Genomic DNA, 19,590 nt, shown 5'->3' on the forward strand with positions numbered 1-19,590 from the left:
CCTACATGATGTGTACTTGTACACGACTGGCATTTTAAAGTCCACAAATATGAACCTGGAAGAAAACTGATGTTCAAGTTGCTGTTGTGAGTTTGATGTGGACTTTATTTGAGGATGACACCAACAGAAGACCATGTGGCAATTTGAGATACCGGTATACTAGACTGAAGCAACAAAAAGAACAAGATCCAGAAGATGGAAAGTGAGACCACGCCTTAATGTTGACAGAAGACCGCAGTTCAGATGTTAGCACAGGCTGATGGAAGAATGGCAACAGATTCGCTGCAGCAACGCCACACATAATTACATATCACACCAACAAAAACACAGAGACAGTTACACTACAAGAAGTTCGCCTACCTCATTCTAATACCGTAGTATGCCGTAACTTTTCCACACTTCAACCCACCAACAAAAAATATGCCCACCATTACCTTTACATTACATCAAACACATCGATTCTGACTAAAATACTATTCATATCCACAAAAAGGTTAAATTGTGTCATCTGGACCAGTTTCTTTAAGTGAGAAACGTTTCGTCCACCATCCAGAGGACTTCCTCAGTCTACGGCCTGCCAGCCAGATCTGTCTCACAGGTAGCCCTCACTGCTGTGTTTCAAGCCAACCTCCTGTGCAATCTGGCCCAAAACATTTGATTGTTGTACGTGATGATTGATTGTTTTGGATGGGTGTGTTTCGTACATGTTAAAAGTCTGAGAGTCCAACAGGAGGTTGGCTTGAAACACAGCAGTGAGGGCTACCTATGGGACAGATCTGTTTGGCTGACCGTAGACTGATGATGAAGTCTTCCGGATGGGAGACGAAACGTTTCTCACTTAAAAAAACTGGTCCAGATGACACGATTTAACCTTTGTTGTCGTTATCTACCTGGATGATGGAGCCTACAAACCCCTTTCTTCACACCAACATGTTATGATCCATGGAACAAAGAATTACAAAATAGGTCAACATACTGTTCATGATAAAATTACATAGAAATCTCATTTTGGTCAACAAACAATTTATTCATGGACAAGTTTGGACAACTTTTGGATAAGTTCATCAGTTTGGAAAGGAAAAACTCTTGTCCTGGGTTGTATGGGTGTTTATCACTTTATCAGTAACTCCATAGCAAGTCAGGATGCCTTATGCATGCGATGGAAAACCAGCACAAGAGATCAAACATTTTTCAGTCAGGTCATCTGGACAGTTTCTTTTATTGTGCTGAAATGTTTCGCCTTCGGTCCGGAAGGCTTCATCAGTCAAAGAAACGCACAACAAAACTGATTCTTCCTCTAACAGCTTACTCCAAAGTGGAACAAACCAGTTCTGCTTGTGAAGTCCAAAGCTGGACTTTTTTGTTTTCAACCAGTTTGACAAGACTGTCAACAAGGAAGAGGGCCGGCAATGGAGGAGGGGGCGTACCAAAGAGACCATCTTATCACAAGCAGAACTGGTTTGTTCCACTTTGGAGTAAGCTGTTGGGGGAAGAACAAGTTTTGTTGTGTGTTTCCTTGACTGATGAAGCCTTCCGGATCAAAGGCGAAACATTTCTGCACAAAAAAAGAAACTGTCCAGATGACCTGACTGAAAAATGTTGGATTGCATACCTGGATTATTGAACATGGACTTTGCAGCACAAGAGATGTTGCTGTGAACCATTAATAATCTTTCAAAGGAACATAAGATGGAAAATGTATCTTCTTTTGAGCTTAAGGGGATGTGGAAATCTGAAGTCAACTTTACTGTGAAAACTCTAAAAAACACAAAGTTATTCAAGATGTTCTAGCTGGAAAAGTTTTCGTGTTACATCCCTTTTAGGAAGTGGTCAGACAGCAGCATACCTGCTTGAAATTTCCGCTGCGTCTCTGCTCCCAGTCCATCATGTCATGGAAGATGGGGATCATGACATTCCTCAGATCAGGCTGAGGCACCAGGGTCACTTCCAGGAAAGGTCCAATCATCGCCGGAATGAAGTGCAACTTGTGCTCCCCTGGAGGAGACACAGTTCAACGCACAGGTCAGACTTTCACTTTGACCCCAGCAGAGGGTTTAAATCAGAAACGGCCTGCACGGCAGCCCTCCCTTTTCCAGCCAAACTGAAACCGTCTGAGCTGCAAAAGTTCTCAAAGTGACTTTTACTCTGATCCATCCCAACCTGAAGAGACTTTTTATTTTTGTCAACGTACGCAGCTTTAAAGTGCACCTCAAACTGTGGAAAAAACACAACTCAACAGTGGAAATGAGGGAAAATAAAACCGTGCGGCTCAATCAGAGAACAAAGGCGTTCATTTGAAACAGACAGAGATGTCCATCTTGTTGCCATGGTGACAAATCACTTTCGTAAGACAGAGTTTTTTAAGATGCCATGAGCTCAAGTTCAAAGAAAAACAGAGGCATGTTTTGAGACCGTCTTTACTTTCTGTGACGCCAAGTTCAGCAACTCTGTTTAGTCGATAAATGTCCTAATTTGTGATTTCATCTGCTCACCTAAATTCTGCCACATGCTGAAGATTTCACAGCCCATCATCACCCTCATGTCTCCATATCTGCATGACAAAAGTAACGTTAGGAATGCAGGTGCACTGTACACCCTGTGTCTTTCACATGAGATGAAAGTGTGTTTATTTGTGACAAATAAATTAAAACTTACTTTTCCAGTATTTTCTTCCTCTTGGAGGGAGAAAAGGACTCCAGCTGAAGACAAAGCTGGTTGATGAAGATTACAGACAGACAGAAGTACGAGTCCCAAACCTGAAAATGGCAACACATTAAAATTATGTATGCAACTTGAACATTTTCTGGATTTCACAATTCAGTTATGTTTAATATTCACAGATTCCTAATAACTTTTCCTTCTTTTTCTAATCTTCTGCATTAATTTGAAAGAGCATCAGATTGATTCCCATCTTAGATTTGGTTAATCAAATATAGTTCCTCTCTGTGTCACACTGAGACTTTTTGACTTAAATAATTTATCAAAAAACTTTAAAGGCATAAATGAGATCGAGATCTTATTAAGTGGAGTTCAGTGGCAAGATATGGTCAATTAACATGTTACCCGCTGTAGCTAGCACTTTGAATGATAACTAATTAGAGAAATGCTAAAGACTAGGCCTTAGCCTGTCTAAATAAAGCTAAAGGCAAAAGGCTAGGCCTTAGCCTGTCCAAACTAGGCTAAAGGTTAGGACTTAACCTGTCCAAATGAAGCTAGAGGCTATGACTTAACCTGTCCAAATTAAGCTAAAGGCTAGGCCTTAGCATACACAAATTAAGCTAAAGGCTAGGCCTTAGCCTGTCCAAATTAAGATAAAGTCTAGAGGCTAGGCCTTCGCCTGTCTAAATTAAGCTAAAGGCTAGGCCTTAACCTTTCCAAATTAAGCTAAAGACTAGCGGCTAGGCCTTCGCCTGTCTAAATTAAGCTAAAGACTAGAGGCTAGGCCTTCACCTGTCCAAATTAAGCTAAAAGCTAAAGGCTAGACCTTAGCTAGACCTAAATAAAATGGGTTTCTATTATCTTAAAACAACTTTGGCATCAAAACATTTCATAACGGTTTACGCAAATGCTATTTTATAAACCTTTGCATTGTTATTTAGATAATTCTAGTTATTTATTAATATTAGCAACTGGAAAATTAGCTTGCTGGAGCACTTTTGGACAAATATTGTATCATTTCTACTGGAATAACTCCATAATAAAAAAATTAAAAAACCTGATTGTGTTATGAAGATTCAAGAATAGTCTTTGTATAAACTGCTATGACATTTTGAGAATGGTAATGTTTTAATACGGCAACATTCCACTTTGGTATTAGGAGCCATTTGCTTGTCAGTCCGGTCAGAATTTAACTTCATTTCTCTAAGCTGAGGTGGTTTAAAGAGCTATCATCAACAGGTAAGAAGTGAATAGATCATAACCACAAAATCCCAATTCAAATAATCCAAACTATTCCTTCCATTTAATATAAATTTCCTATCATCCTGGAAGAAAGCTCATTCTGTGACCCTTTCAGAGCTAACGTAGTTGTTGGTCAAACACTTTTAAACATCTACGGACTCTGCTGCTTCAGAGCGAGCCAGTCCTACCTTATAATCAAACTTGTCATTGAGAAAGTTTTTCCTCAGAGCATCAGAAAGGTAGAGGACAGTTGTGATGATGACACTGAAAGAATAGGACAGAAACACAGAACAAAAAGTGGAGGGAGAAAGTTTCACCAATTCATTATTTTTGATAAAGTATGATGTGAAAAAAATACTAACATTTATATTGCCACTAGATATTCGTGAAGGACAAAGACAAATACCCTCCGAAAAGACAAAGCAGAGGAATATTGTCGGGAAAAATGCTTGAGTTCCTGTTTGTCCTCGTTTAAGTTGTTTTATTTGTCCGTGTGGAGCGTGATTGTGGTCTTACTTGTTTGTGACGAGCCGCATGACAGTCCAGTCTTTAGGAAACATCTCTGGTCTGATCAGAATTCTGAAGACTGTGAAGATATGAAGGAGGAAGTCCTGCAAAGAGACAAAAAAAAAACAAAAAGGAGAGAAAAATGTTAAAACTTGTTATTCATCATACTTTAACTATTTCCTGTCTGTGAAATGCACAGAAAGTAAAACGATACGGATTAACATGGCATGCAGACAAATAAACTAGAGCCCGACCGATATATCGGTAGGACTGATAATTTAGGCTGATATAGATGTTTGGGGACATCTTGGTATCGGTGATAATTGTCCCATTATGCGCCGAAATAAATGCTTCTAACTTTCACTCCTAAAATGCTGAGCTGTAATTGTACAATGTTTCCAGCAGAGGGCGCATGCAGACTATTTTTAAGTCATGGCTGTTCACTTTAAGTTTCGCTTTCATCACAGCCGAAGCAGGGAGCAATACAACAGTGTATTTTGCTGAACAGAGCATGCCAAGTTTATTTTAAATGAAATGTAAAATTAAAAAAAAAATTAATAATAAATTCTCTTCAATCCTCCAACCCACTTGTCATTAGCTAGGTGCTTCTCAAGTTAGCAAACTAACGTTTAGATAGCTTAGCATAGGCTACTGCCTTGTAAAACTTTATCCAGAACAATAAATCTTACGCAGAGGTAAAATATATCAGTGTTAGTAACGTTATCTTTGTCGTCCTCAATGAAATTTTTTTTTTTTTCATTTAGCCTTTATTTATCCAGGTTAGTCTCACTGAGCCACGAGAACTCATTTTCAAGAGAGACCTGTTTAGGGAGCACATGGTGGGGTTAAGGGCCTTGCTCATGGGCCCAGAGTGGGGCGAATGAGGGTGGGGGTTAAGTGTGGGTGTTTCACCTACCCCACCCACAATTTTTGATGTTGTCGGGGCCGGGGCGTGAACCGGCGATCTTCGGATCACAAGCCCACCTCTCTAACCTCTGCGCCACCACTCCCCCATGTGCATGCATTGCACATGGGGGAGTGGAAATGCATTGTTTCTCTGAAATCTTTACTTCTATGCAAAAAAAAAATAAAAAATTTTACATGTTGCTGCGGATTATACTAATTAGACCTTGAACATACATGGATGACTGTTTAAACAATGAACAGGGAAGGGCGTTTCTTTTTGTAATTAAAATTTTTGTTACACACCTGATAACTTTATGGTGAATAGTCGAGGACAGAAAATGTTAACGCCTGTTATGAAGACTGTTTTTATGACCAGTGCACCACTTGTAAACCTAGTGTGGGACTGGTTATAACGTGGATCTGATTAGCTTAGCTTCATGGTTGCTAACAGCTGCGCTAAATAAACAATCCCCGCTCCACTCGCTGTTTACTTAAGATTCTTGGGGGTGGACAAAGCTAAAAAAAAATTTTTAGCCATTATATTGTTTTTCGGCAATAGCCTTCCCCGTTCAATATCAGCATTGGCAATAGCCAAAATTTCCATACAGGTTGGGCTCTAAAATAAACAACAAACACGAGAAAAGAAAAGATGATGCGTCTGTCTCACCCTCAGGTCATCTTTGTTGCTGAACGCCTGCAGCAGCTTCTGGTAGTGCTTGTCAGTCATCTGTCGCAGAAGAGCCAATAAGCATGCCACAAACTCCCCCTGATGGAACGGACACAGAACAGAAAGCTTGTTAACAAGGATTAGTCTTTAGAGCTGCTCTGAATTACTAGAATAACAACATTTAATGCTAATGAAATAGGCAACGATGACAGATCATCGCAGTGTTCTGAGGACCTGACTTTTAAAAACACTTAATTTTTTAAATAAGGTGTTTTTTGTGTGTTGGGGATGGATCAGAAGTTGAAAAAAGCCTGTTTGAATGCGTTTCTTGTCAAAGCTAAAATATTCCTACGAAACCTGCTTAGGGTCACAATTCCTACAAGTCGTGGAGACAAACTTTATCGTCATGGTAACTGAAGCATAAATATGATTGCTGCTACGCTCCTTAGAGAGGTCCAGATCGAAAGACTTCACGAACCACATGAAACCATTTTATGACTGTTCAAACAAATCTACCTGCTGCCAACCTTTGGACCTTTCTCCATGAGAGTAACAGCAGCATTCTGCTTCTTTTTTCCTGAGGCATTAATCTAACACAATAAATAATGAATAAATAATAACAATAACAATGAAATATTTTTGGTCTTTACTAACAAAACTGATAATTATGACACTTCATTTTCTTTCTTTTTTTAATGAAGCAAAATCCTGACAGCAGCTTTTTCTAGAAAGTTACTTGAACGGCCATTTCTAGGAGACAGAATTTATATTTAGCAAGACTGATTAGCTAACAGTTAGCCCGAACGCAGCTGGGAACAACTCCAACCTCCAAGATTTCAAAGCAGTTAATTTAAACGCCATTTAATTAATTTTTTGTGACATTTCTGACTTCCAATTAACACACACTGATGATGTTGTCCTTATTCTCCACATCATTAATCCCTTCTGAGCCGTATCATAAATCCTAATTATTGCTTTTAATCTGGGTGGAATGAATCGTCGTTGTTGCAACTTGATCCCAAATCCCCAATTTCTCCTGTATATTCTGTAAAGCCCCCAAACACACAAAGAGAGACACACAGTGCACGTACAGTAACATCCTGGAACTGTAGTCTCATGGCAGGTCCAGCAGGCTGAGGCCGGTTGCTAATTTCCAATATGGTCTTCAGTAAAACTCCCAGCAGGCTTTCCACAATTAACTCCACTTCCTCGGACACCGCAGGCTCCTGAAACACAAACACGGAGCTGAATTACGGGCGACAACATGAACGGGATTATCCTTCACTTTAAAAACAACAGTTTTATCCAAAATGTGAACGCAAAACGTTTTGAGTCTAATTTCTAACTGCGCTATGCAAAAATTCCTTGAAGTTTTCTTGATTAATTTGCTTTTTGTCCAGCCATTTGGGCTGAAACTGCATTTAATGGTTTGAAACTGAATTCATTTGATTTAAAATTTCATTTTTTGTGTGTCACAAATCCAGGTCCTTCCAGAGTACCATAGTTTCCGCCGTACATGTCACACTGCAGTATAAGTCACATCACTCCAAATATGTCGAATAAAGTTGGAAAAAACACAAATAAGTCACTTTGCTGTATAGGTCGCATCTATTATGTGTCACCGGTGACGCGTTGCGTTTGTTATGCATCACCGTAGACCACCCGGAAACGTGTTGTGCCAAAAATCAATTGGCTGCCAAATGGCGGTCAGGAGCGTGCACGAGAGAACTTTACAAAAATAACCACCTAAAAACAATTATTTGTTTGCTCGACATTATAGCAAAGGTGTGTCTCAGTTGAACTTTTACTTAATAAATGCACTTTAACGGTTAAATCAGCTGCATTTCCCCTGGGCGGCGCGGCGAAGTGAAGCTGGTTTGAGGTTTGCTCCATGAGTTCTGGAGCGAGACGAAGGTGGACTGGTATGGCAAGCCAAGTGTCTCATTAATAAACAGTTTTACCTATTAATGCGACACTTGGCTTGCCAAATAGGTCGAGTGCCCCTAGCGGCTGAAAATGGTAGTGCTCAGTATTTTCCGTGTCTGAATGAATGAAATCGTCAGATCTCAGGCAAAAATTGGTTTACAAATATGGGGAAAAAACGTGTATTAGTCACTTCGGTGTATAAGTTGCAGGACTTGCAAATTTATGCAAAAGGATGCGGTTTATGCGGCAAAAAATACGGTAATCCAACGCAGATCGACAGATTGACGTTTCACGTAAGTGAAAATGTAGATATGTGGTTCAGTTTCAAGGAGGCGGTAAAACACAAAGGAGAAAAATGGAAAAATAACTCCCTTTTCGGCGTACAGTATAAAATCTGACAAAAATCTAGTGGCACCGCAGGTGCACACACGAAAGGATTCGGTGTTTCAATTTTTCGAAATGTAACAAGATTAACACCTAAAAACGATTGTTAGTTTGAGATTAAAGTAAAGGTGTGTCTCCGTTGAACTTTTCCTTAATAAATGCACTTTAATGGTCAAAACAGCTTAATTTCTCCTGACTGTTACATTATGAGCCATAATCGATCTTTGGTTGGAAGGGAAATGAAGCAGTTTTGACCATTAAAGTGCATTTATTAAGGAAAAGTTCAACGGAGACACACCTTTGCTTTAATCTTGAGCAAGCCAATAATTGTTTTTAGGTGTTAATCTTGTTAAATTTTGAAAAACTGAAACAGCGAATCCTCCCGTGTGTGCTCCTGATGCGCCACTAGATTTGTGGCAGATTTTGACAAATACTGTACGCCGAAAAGGAAGTTATTTTACTATTTTTTTCCTTTGTGTTTTACCGCCTCCTTGAAACTGAACCACATAACATTTCTGTAAAGAAAGTTTCACTAAACGTCAATCTGTGTTCGATTACTCTGGAAGGATCTGAATGTGTGACACAAAAAAAAAAGAATTTTGAAATTGAAACTGAATTATAAAACTGAAATTTTAAAGCAAATGAATTCAGTTTCAAACCATTAAATTCAGTTTGTGATGGTGTAAGTTTCAGCCCATACAGCTAGCTCATCATTGAATCATAAGCAAAAGCTGCTCTGATTCAGCCACAAACACTAAAGTCTGCAACTGCTGGCAGATCATCAGGTTTTCATCTTAATGTTTAAGTATGGTGAGGTAAAAGTGAAAGTTTCAGGGCTGTGGGTATCAGTCCAAGTTCACAAATGAAGGACAGGGGAAAAAAACTGAACACAAAGGAGAAAAGGTTGGTTAAGCATTTAAAGACAGCTCAAGAAGAGTGTGTGTGTGTGCTCTTAGTTTTGTTTCTCCCTCTGACAAAACGGACTTTGCCAAAAAATAAAAAAGAAGGGGTGATAATGAGAGGGAATCTGTGGCACACTGGCTGCCACCAGCCAATCTGTGCTGGGCGCCTTCATCGTTAGCCACCCTCCTGGTAGCCAACAACGCTATCCAGACACACCTTGCTCACAGACAAATCAGAAAAAGCTCAGTCGCTTCAACAGTCCTCACTGCTAAATTGACGAGCCTCATTAGTCGGCTGCACAACTGTCAGAACCCATGTTATCCCCCTAATTGACAATATACAACAAACAAAGCAGTGATTTACTCAGAATGTGCTTTTAAAAGTCAATCTTGTTGCTACTAAACAAAAATATATTACAATAACGGTTATTCTAATCAACAGCTTTATAAACATTAATTGACTGGATCTATTGTAAATGCATTGCTAATACGGTAAGTTGAGTCATTCGAGTAAACGCTGTTGACTAATGAGGTTCGGCTGCTCACCACGGTGCCGTTTTCTTCCTTTGTGATGAGGGAGAGCATGCTGGTGAGGATGCGAGCGCACATGACCAGGTCCCTCTGCTCCTGCAGGTGGGTCTGCAGCACTCGGAGGACCACAGGTATTAAGATGCACCGTGACTCTGCAGCACAAAGAACAACAAATGTTTAGCTCCGTAGCAACAATTAGCATGGGCATGTAATAATCTGCCCCAGAAAAATGCACATTCGAGTGTAGAAGTAGTATATCTCTGGTCTGTGACTGGTGAGGGGTAGCTGAAGAAACGATGTGAGAAAATGGCAGAATTTGCCAGGAGTTTGCATACATGTTGACCAAGAAATAAATAAAAACAGTGCTACCACTCAGGTATTAGGAAATTAAATGGGCACCTGCTATCAACTTTGTAAATATTTTGAGGGAAAATTGGTCTCACGGTTTTTAAAAACACTTTAGAAGTTCCAGCAACACAAAACTGAGGCCCTGCAGCTCATGAGAGGAAGTTAAGATCTCAACTGAACGTTTTAAAACATTTTGAAAACACCCTCGTGACTGTCACTCGCAATTTCTCTCAAACCGTTACAGCCCAGTGAGATACTACCTAACAGGACAGCGTAGTCAGGTCTGAAGTGATGTTCTGACATAAAGTTATCAATAGTACCTTATCAGACCCGACATCAAAGGGTACAGTGTATTTAATAAAGGGCAGAAATCTTTGTCCAGGCTATGCTAATGTCTAGCTAAACACAAACGCCCTTCACACCATTTTCAGGCTTAATATATGGTAGAGCCAGACAGATATATTGATAGAGCCGATATTCTAGGCCAATACTGGCATTTGGGGACATATCGGTAATAATTGTCCCATTATACGCCAATATAATCACTTCTAATTTTCCCCCATAAACTGCTGGGAATGAGCTGTGTCCTTATATGCAAAAGGCGTAATTGTACAATGTATCCAGCAGAGGGTGCATGTGGACTACTTTCAAGTCATGGCAATTCACTTTAAGTCTCACTTTCAGTGCAGCCGAAGCAGGGAGCGATACTGTGTAGAGTATTTTGCTAACCAGAACATGATAAGTTTATTGTAACTGATCTGTAAAATAAATTTAAAAAATCAACAATAATAAATTCTCTTCAACCCTCCAATCCGCTTGTCGTTAGCTAGGTGCCTCTCAAATTAGCAAGCCAACGTTTAGATAACCTAGCATAGGCTATTGCCTTGTAAAACTTAATCCAGAACAATAAATCTATCGTAGAGGTAAAATAAGTGTTAGTAACGTTATCTTTGTCATCCTCAATGAAATGCATTGTTTGTCTGAAATCTTTACTTCTCTGCAAAGAAAAAAAAACTCTGCTGTGGTCAGTACTAATTAGACCTTCACCATACATGACTGACTGTTTAAACGATGAACAGGAAAGGGTGTTTCTTATGTTTAATTTATATATTTGTAACAGACTTAACAACTTTATGATGAATAGTGGAGGATAGAAAATGTGAACACACGCTAGGAAGACTGTTTGAAGACTTCAAGTGTTAAACAGGTTTAAAAGTAGCTGTTTACTTAGATTCTTGGGGTGGACAAAGCTAAAAGTTTTGAGCCACTATAAAGGTTATAGGCATTAGCCTTCCCTTCCCAATATCAATATCAGCAATAGCTAGGCCTGTCATGATAACAAATTTTGATGGGCGATCAAATGTCTCAGAAATTATTGCGATAAACGCTAATATTGTTTGAAATTTAACAAGAATTAATAGTCAAATTTTAGAAGAAATGTTGATTTGTTTGGAGTGTAGTGCCTTTTTTGACCACCTGATGGCAGTATGAGACTCTTTGAACCGAAGAATGGATGGTTGAGCAGCGTGTCTCTTTAAGAAAAACGGGAGGGAGGGCCCTTGACGTGACATGGGCTGTCTCTCTTTGGTTCTCAAAATGGCGGACACTCAGTGATGTGAGCTCTTTAACATAACATTTTTCACACAAAGCTTTTAATTAAAAAAATCAGTAAACAAGTTCTCAGCTTCTTTTTGCAGAGAAAAACAACTTTTTACACGAAGGCACCGGTTTCAATCGTGAATTTTGGAGCTCGACAAGACGAAGGTTTTTTCCCCGAGGTCGGCCTGTTAGCTTAGCTTCACAGCTTAGCTGCTTTTAACAATCCAAAAACGCGATTTCGGATGGTTAAAACAGATTTTAAAGAGAAAAGAAAAAAAGGGAGGGGAAGAGCACCGGAGTTGAGCTTTTTGTCGTCCAGTGTCTTCAGTAGAAAAAGATAAACGTAGAAACAATAAAGCCGATAAATGAAAATGAGGTCAATAATTTTCATTCACCATGCAATTAATTGATTTATTGTTTATTGCAACAGGCCTAGCGATAGCCACAATTTCCATATCAGCCAGGCTCTAAAAAAACCCAACTCATTCTCAAAAACAACAAAATGCTACATTAGCTAATACTAAACCTTTTCCACATTTGCACAGTTTGTTTAGTTTGCCTCCATCTTCTCAACCAAGCACGTGCTGGTTGTTGTTCATATCCGTTCAAATATCTCCGCAATGTTTTTACGTTTGAAGCAGCCATTTTGTACAAATATAAACACATGCACACTACTGCAAACTAAATTCTACCTGGGTTAACATAAAGCTGGCTTTCCACTGTCTTGGCGATGCACTGCAGTTTGACAGCTTCCAGCGGACTGTCAGCCTGGACGACAGAAGGTAAACTGCCCAGCGTCTCCCTGGCAAAACCAGCCACCTCCCGCACCGTGAAGATCTTCAACAGCTCGCTGTAGATCGCTGGGAATGTTCGCAGGAACACTGCCTGAGCAGAGAAGGAAGAGGGGGAACACAGTCATATGGGAGGCTAAACGGAACGAGCACCATCCATTATTGTCACAGCCATTTAAATCACTTTGTGGATACTTTACAGCCAAAAGCCTTCAAGCTAGAAATTAGACTACAAAGAGCGGTAAAAAATATGAATGTGCGTGACTGACTCATATTGTACATAGCATTCTCTCTGTAGGTCCAATGCATCCTTTACTAAATCAGCATTGCATAATATGAAGATAATCTTGTAAAGGAGGCTCAGACGTCAAAATGCTGCAAAGCTAAATGAGCAAGTTCAGCATTGACAAATAGATCGCACCTCAAGCTATTACAGTTTATTACAAGATTCATTACTCATATACTGTATATATGTGTGTAAAGAGAGATATTGTAATGTAAAAACTAAAGTTAAAAGAGCCCCGAATCATTGAGCAGAACCAGAGTTGGATGGTTGACAGGGATTATGTGGATTAAACTGAAAGACTGTAGGGATTTTTGCCCATCACTTGTTATTGTTTTGCTGTTGGGTCGTTCTTCTTCACGTTTTGTCAGTCTCTTAATACAAAAAGGTGAAATAAAATAAGCTAAAATCTAGAATTGCATCTCAACAATTTGTTTTTTAAGCTTCTTTTTTTATCTATAGAAGCTAAGCTGTAAGACTTTTTGGGTATCCAACAAAGTTAAGTCAGATCATCTGGATGGTTTCTTTTTTTTGTTGAGATGTTTTGTATTTCATCTAAAGGACTTCATCAGTCCGAGGAGCCACAACAAACTGAGTCTCACAAGCAGTACACCCCCATAGTGGACCGACTAGTTTGCTGGCGATGATGGTTTCTGGGGTCTGCCCTCTCCCCCCTCAACTCCTCTGAAGCAGCCATAGCCAAAGTGGTTCAAAACATCAAAGTTCATGCTCAATAATCCAGGTAAAAAATCCAAAAAATCCACCAACTCAAACATTCTTTGATGTTTTGAACCACTTTGGCTAGCTGCCTCAGAGATGTTGACGGAGGAGAGGGCGGGCCCCAGAAACTATCTTATCACCAGCAAACTGGTTGGTCCACTATGGGAGTGTGCTGCTTGTGGGATTCAATTTATTGTGGCCCCTCGGACTGATGAAGTCCTTTGGATGAAGGACGAAACGTCTAAAAAAAAAAAAAGAAAGAAACTGTCCAGATGACCTGACTGAACTTTGTTGGATTTTCGACCTGGATTATTGCATGAACTTTGAAGACTTTTTGGGTAACTTTACGGCACTCTTCAGATTGTTCTTGATGTTCGAGCGGTGTTAATTGTTACACATCCAATGATACCTCCGTGGCATTACCGGTGTGTTTTCAGTTTAAATTCCTCCCTGTTTCTCCAAACTCTGACCTCTCTCATCGTTTCTGCGGCAGGTAAGATTCTCACAACTCACAAGTGCTCAACACAGCCCCAAACAACTGTTTTGACTTGAATCTGTAGTATGTGGTTGTGCGACGCATGTGTGAAACGTTGGTGTATGCTGGTCAGGGTGTGCGCCTCATGTAACAGATTAACGGGGATTAACCGTGGCCTGAGAGCACACTCCCACAGCTATTGTTTTGTCGAGAATAAAGATTAATCCAGATCAGAAGTCAGCAGAGGGCTGAAACAAAGCTTTTCAGACAGCAGGGTACATGCACTATGTGGGAGTTTAGCAGCTTTAAATCACACTAAAAGCGACCAAGAAACTGGTTTAAATAAATCTTACTGACAGGCTGCCGACGACTGTAATTTATAATTATTCACGTGAATAGAGAAGACAAAACATCAAGCATAAAAACAAACATAACGATAAATAAAAAAACAATCTTGACAATAGTGCTCAGCTACAAAACCACACAAGCATTTGTTCCCAGTGTGTAATTAGGATTATCTTTGGCATCTTTAGCTTGCTTGTTTTGGTTTTGGTTGAAATCAGCTAAAGCGGGCGCCCCGCTGCGCAGGCCTCCCTCTGGAAAAGAAGCTGTCACAAAAAAATTTTCCTTCCGCGACTCCAAACCCGCTTCTGGCAACGTGAAATTCAATTACAGCCAATTTCTCCCCCGTCACAGCCGCATTAAGAGGATTTCTCTACAAAGCAAACAAGCACAGATTCACATGTTCGTTCACCACGCGGACGTGAACGTCTCCGATGAGGCCTCCAGTGTGTGATTACAAACACACACCTGTGTCTGCGCGACCGGGCTGGTGCCTTTGCTCTCCTGCGAGAGGAAGAAGCGGATGGACATGAAGAGCTCGTGGATGCAGACTCTGAACTCTTCCTCGTTCTGGCCTCCAGTGGCCAACGAGAAGAGCCGGCGGGACTGGATGATGTACTTGAAGATGTACTCGCTGGCCTAGAGGACAGACAGGACAGCCCATCATTATTTGGTGGATACATCACAAAATGTGGTTTTTTTTTCGCACTTCATGTTTGTTTATAATTAGCACCTTTACAATTTCACTAAAATAAAAACATCTGATCTAAAAATGATGCAGAAAAACTGCTTCATGCATTTGTCACATCTAGACTGGACAATGGTTTATTATCCGAGTGTCCAAATTCTTCTTTAAAAAGTCTTCAGTTGATCCAAAATGTTGCTGCCAGAGTCTTAACTGGAGTTAGTGGGAGCGATCATATCTCACCAGTTTTAGCTTCTCTCCACTGGCTCCCTGTCAAATCCAGAATTTAATTCAAAATCTTACTTCTAACCTGCAAAGCTCTCAACAACCTAGCTCCATCTTATATTCGAGATCTTTTTGTTCCATATTTTTCTAATGGAGCACTTCACTCCCAGACTGCAGGCTTACTCGTGGTTCCTAGAGTTTACACAAGCAGAATGGAAGATCTTTCAGTTATCAGGCTCCTCTCTTGTGGAACCAACTTCCAGTTTCTGTCTGTGAGGCTGACACATTGTCCAGTTTAAGACTGGAATTAAGACTTTCCTTTTTGATAAATCCTATCGTTAGGGTTGGCTTGTTATGCTGCTATAGGCTTCGACTACTGGAGGACAAATTGACCTGATTTCTTCAAATGAATTGTTAAAATTTAATAGTTTTCATTTGATACTATTTTTATCTTAACATGTGTCTTGACCTGCCATTGTGTATCTGTTCCTGCCAAACCCAGCCGGTCGAAGCAGATGGCCGATGTCCTGAGCCTGGTTCTGCTAAAGGTTTCTTCCTCATGACGGAGTTTGTCCTTTCCACTGTCGCCTTCATGCTTGCTCACGATGAGCGTTCTGTGATGGAGTTAAATTCAAAGCAGTCTGCTCCTCAGATATATCGTGTTAAATGATTATTTATATATACGAATGTTTCTGTTCAGTGCTGAGACAACTTCTGTTGCGACTTGGTGCTATATAAATAAACTGAACTGAATTGAAAAGAAACAGCTCAGATATTTTTGAAGTAAGGTCCTATGAAAAGAATATGAACAATAAATACATCACCTGTCCTGTTGTAGATAGGTCTGTAGATAGTGAAGAGCTAATGGCTTGTTTGAGCTGCTAATGTCTAAACCTTTACATGGATTTGTATGAACATGGTTATTGGAAAAGAATGCTGCGATTTGTTCAATGAAATCCTATTGTCATTCACATCATATGGGTGCATGAGGTGGAAATTAAAAAAAAATCAGGTCTCGGTTTTAGCCCAGCAACAGCCAGTACTAGTGTAATATCAGTACTGGTCAAATAAACAACAGCAATAGTAGGATAAATCAGCAATCCAATTCAATTCAGTTTATTTATAAAACGCCAAGTCACAACAGAAGTCATCTCAGGGCACTGAACAGAAACATCCATACATAATAATAATAATTTAATACTATATAACTGAGGAGTAGACTGCTTTGAATTTAACTCCATCACAGAACTCTCAAATAAATTATATACTGTATTTTTTGGACTATAAGGTGCACCAGATTATAAGGCACATTAAGTGAAACTAACATTTTGACAGATTTTTGAATGTCGTGTACCACATGAAATCGGTAGGTCAGTAAGCACAACCAGAATTAATACATAAGGTGCAACAGATTATAAGGCTCACTGCTGATTTTTGAGAAAATTAATGGATTTTAAGTGTACCTTATAGTCCGAAAAATACAATATATACATATATAAATATATCAGCAATAAAACAGGTAGCAAAACTTGTTTATCTTGAGGAAATAGCTGTAGCAACAGCTAGCTGTAGCACATCCAGTACACCCTAGGACACACTGTTAAGGAATATTATCATCCATGTAAGGATAAACTGATGAATGTATAAAGTTTTTTTTTTTTTTTTTTTAAGATTTGCACAAAATACTATAAAATATATGAACATTCGAGTTGTTGTAAAACCTCAGTAATCCACTTTGGTGTTGGTCCCATCTGTGGAAACTGTTAGCTCTCGCCAATACAATCAGAATCAAAATGTATCTCTCCCAAGTGCGGTTGTTCAAAAAGCCTTCTGCTACAGGTAAGATATTTATTTGTTTGCAAATAAACAAAGAACACTATCATCTAAACTATCACTTTATGATGCTATACCCACCTTAAGATATTCCACTTGTTTGTGGAAATGCTGCAAACATGTTTGCGGTGTGTGTCTAAATTTTTATTCGCTGCATGACTACAGTGTGAATTTTGAAGCTGAATGAATCTGCCTGGAAAGAAACGACGAGGAATCACGACACCCGAGGCAGCAGTGATTAAAAATTCATGCAGGATAATAGACAGAGGAGGGAATTGAGGGACGGGGGCGTGATTAGTCGTGGCTGATGGAGAGATAAATGAACAAAAGTGGGAATGAATGCGAAGACGTTTGTTTATTTGTTGTTGAAGTCGTTTTGTTTTTTGTGCGAATGTGACCGATTGTGTTTGAAGACTAAAGTGTGGCTGTCCTCACCTTGAGCACCTGCTGTATGTGGTCCTGGTGCTCTGCATCAACAATGCGGTCCACGTACCACTTCAGGACTTTGATCAGGTCCCTAAAGCAACACACACACATACGCAATATCAGCATGCACCTCTGGCTGGTTCGCTTTTCTCATCAGAGCTGGCCAAAAAAAAAAAAAAAAAAAAAAGGGTTGGTGAGGCAATGCAGTGTTTTAAACTGCAACTCCAGCTCGCACAAAGTGCAGATGGGTTCCCACGACACTATTGCACTGATTTCATCAACAGAGCTCAGCTCAGTGGTAACGTTCCAGAGAGGACACAGCAAGAGGAAGTATTGCAAATGGACGTCTTCTTGTTTTACATGCTTTCAGTTTCCTCAACATTTATATCAAATATTAGACTAAAGACGTCACGTTCTCTGAGAAAAAGCTGTGTGAACACTAAATGGAAACTGAACCTGAAACGTTAAAATTAGCTGAACAAAGGCGAAATGAACAAAGTACAGGATAAAATTAGAACAGAAAAAAACTACAGACTAAAATTAGCAATGCAAACGCTAAAAACGAAGATTTCTTTTGCTACGACCGCTAAACGGAGTAGCTAAAAGCGAAGACTGAATAGTGAATAGCTAAGACTGAAAAAGCAGAAGCTAAAACCTAAAACCGGCAAAACAGAAGCCATTGGCTAAGACTGCTAAAACAGTTGCTACAAGCTAAGACAAGCAAAACAGTAGCTAAAATTTAACATTTAAAAAGGCGCTAAACTTTAAAATAAGCATGACAAAAACTCAAAGCTAAGACAGGCAACAGAGTGGCCAAAATATAAATTTAGCCAATCAAAACAGTAGCTGAAGGCTAAAAACTAAGACAAGACTAGCTCAAGAGTAGCTTAAAGAAGCTGAATGCAGAGACTTTCCTGAAACTTGCTAAATAAGCTGAAACCCAGTTGTTAAAGCTAAGTGTAGTAAAACAAAAGGCACAAAGTATTAGCTAGGAGCTAAAAGTACAAAAAGGTTGGCTAAAACAAGATAAGGTTAACTAAAAGTAGCAAAAGCTAAAGTAGCATAAGGGTGGTAAAAAGTTAAAAGAAGCAAAAGGCTGGCTAAGAGGTAAAACTAGCACACAAAAAACAAACAGAGTGAACATGCTGAAGCAAAGTACAAAAAGAACAAAGTTTTAAAGGATTTGAAGATATTTTAATGTATACCTAAGGAGAAAATATTGGTTAACCAAGTTATATATTTTGAAAAGTAGAAACGTCTCGTACTAAATTATCTCAGAAGCACGAAGCTGTCAAATCGAGTTTTCCATAAATGTAACATCAGTTGAAGCAGAAATTAAATTTGAGCTTTTGTTTAGGATTATTCAGCTCTGATTTAAACTGGATCAATCAATCAACTTTATTTCTATAGCACATTTTAAAAACCGCAAGGGTAGCCAAAGTGCTGTACAATAAGACAAAAAGACAAAGTAATTAAGACAATAAAAACATACAAAGCATACACAAAGAAACATAAAAACATGCACATACCAGTTTACCAGTCACCAAGGTTCACTGGGAATAATTTACTCATTTCCCTTCAAGAAAAACAGCAGTTGCATGTGTGCAGACTGTGTTAAATGATTAAAATGTGACACTTGGTTCAACAACATCACATGTTAAAGGGTTTAAATATTGGCTGCAGCATTTTGCAACAACAGAATGAAAAGAGCTGAAAAAGAGAGACAGATGTGCATGTCTGTAAGGAAAAGAAGAAATACAAGTTGGAGAGGCAAAAATCATCTTTATTAGTTCTCTTCTTATCAGCCAGGGGGCACCATGAGCATTTTATTCATTCCTCTCAGAAACTCAAAGCAAAGCTCAAGTAGAGACCAACCCTGAAGTGTTATTAAAACTAAATGTTTTAGAGAGGCTGCAGGTTCCTAACAGTGCTGCTGCAGTCACGAGCAGCTACACCTGTGAGAACACAGCTGAAAGTCTCAGACCAATGAGAACAAGGATGAAAGTCTCAGAACAGTAAGAAAAATGCTGAAAGTATCAGACCAGTGAGAACAAGGATGAAAGTCTCAGAACAGTGAGAACATGGCTGAAAGTATCAGACCAGTGAGAACAAGGATGGAAGTCTCAGAACAGTGAGAACA

At 39.4% G+C, this 19,590-nt stretch overlaps 1 protein-coding gene across 1 annotated transcript in view; it reads right to left on the reverse strand.

Annotated features, from left to right (window-relative positions):
• Positions 1-19,590, reverse strand: part of dock4b (dedicator of cytokinesis 4b) — a 173,047-nt gene that overhangs the window by 53,961 nt on the left and 99,496 nt on the right. Inside the window, exons 21-31 of the mRNA XM_037696152.1 lie at positions 17,460-17,541; positions 14,750-14,920; positions 12,363-12,555; positions 9,739-9,875; positions 7,072-7,206; positions 5,981-6,079; positions 4,417-4,511; positions 4,089-4,164; positions 2,656-2,756; positions 2,493-2,551; positions 1,847-1,995 (exon numbers count right to left, since the gene is read on the reverse strand). Coding sequence (XP_037552080.1) covers positions 1,847-1,995; positions 2,493-2,551; positions 2,656-2,756; positions 4,089-4,164; positions 4,417-4,511; positions 5,981-6,079; positions 7,072-7,206; positions 9,739-9,875; positions 12,363-12,555; positions 14,750-14,920; positions 17,460-17,541 — 1,297 coding nt within the window. The remainder of the gene's footprint in view (positions 1-1,846; positions 1,996-2,492; positions 2,552-2,655; positions 2,757-4,088; positions 4,165-4,416; positions 4,512-5,980; positions 6,080-7,071; positions 7,207-9,738; positions 9,876-12,362; positions 12,556-14,749; positions 14,921-17,459; positions 17,542-19,590) is intronic.

This window comes from Nematolebias whitei, chromosome 22 (assembly GCF_014905685.2).
Source record: "Nematolebias whitei isolate Nwh7 chromosome 22, NemWhi1, whole genome shotgun sequence".
Classification (NCBI taxonomy): Eukaryota; Metazoa; Chordata; class Actinopteri; order Cyprinodontiformes; family Rivulidae; genus Nematolebias; species Nematolebias whitei.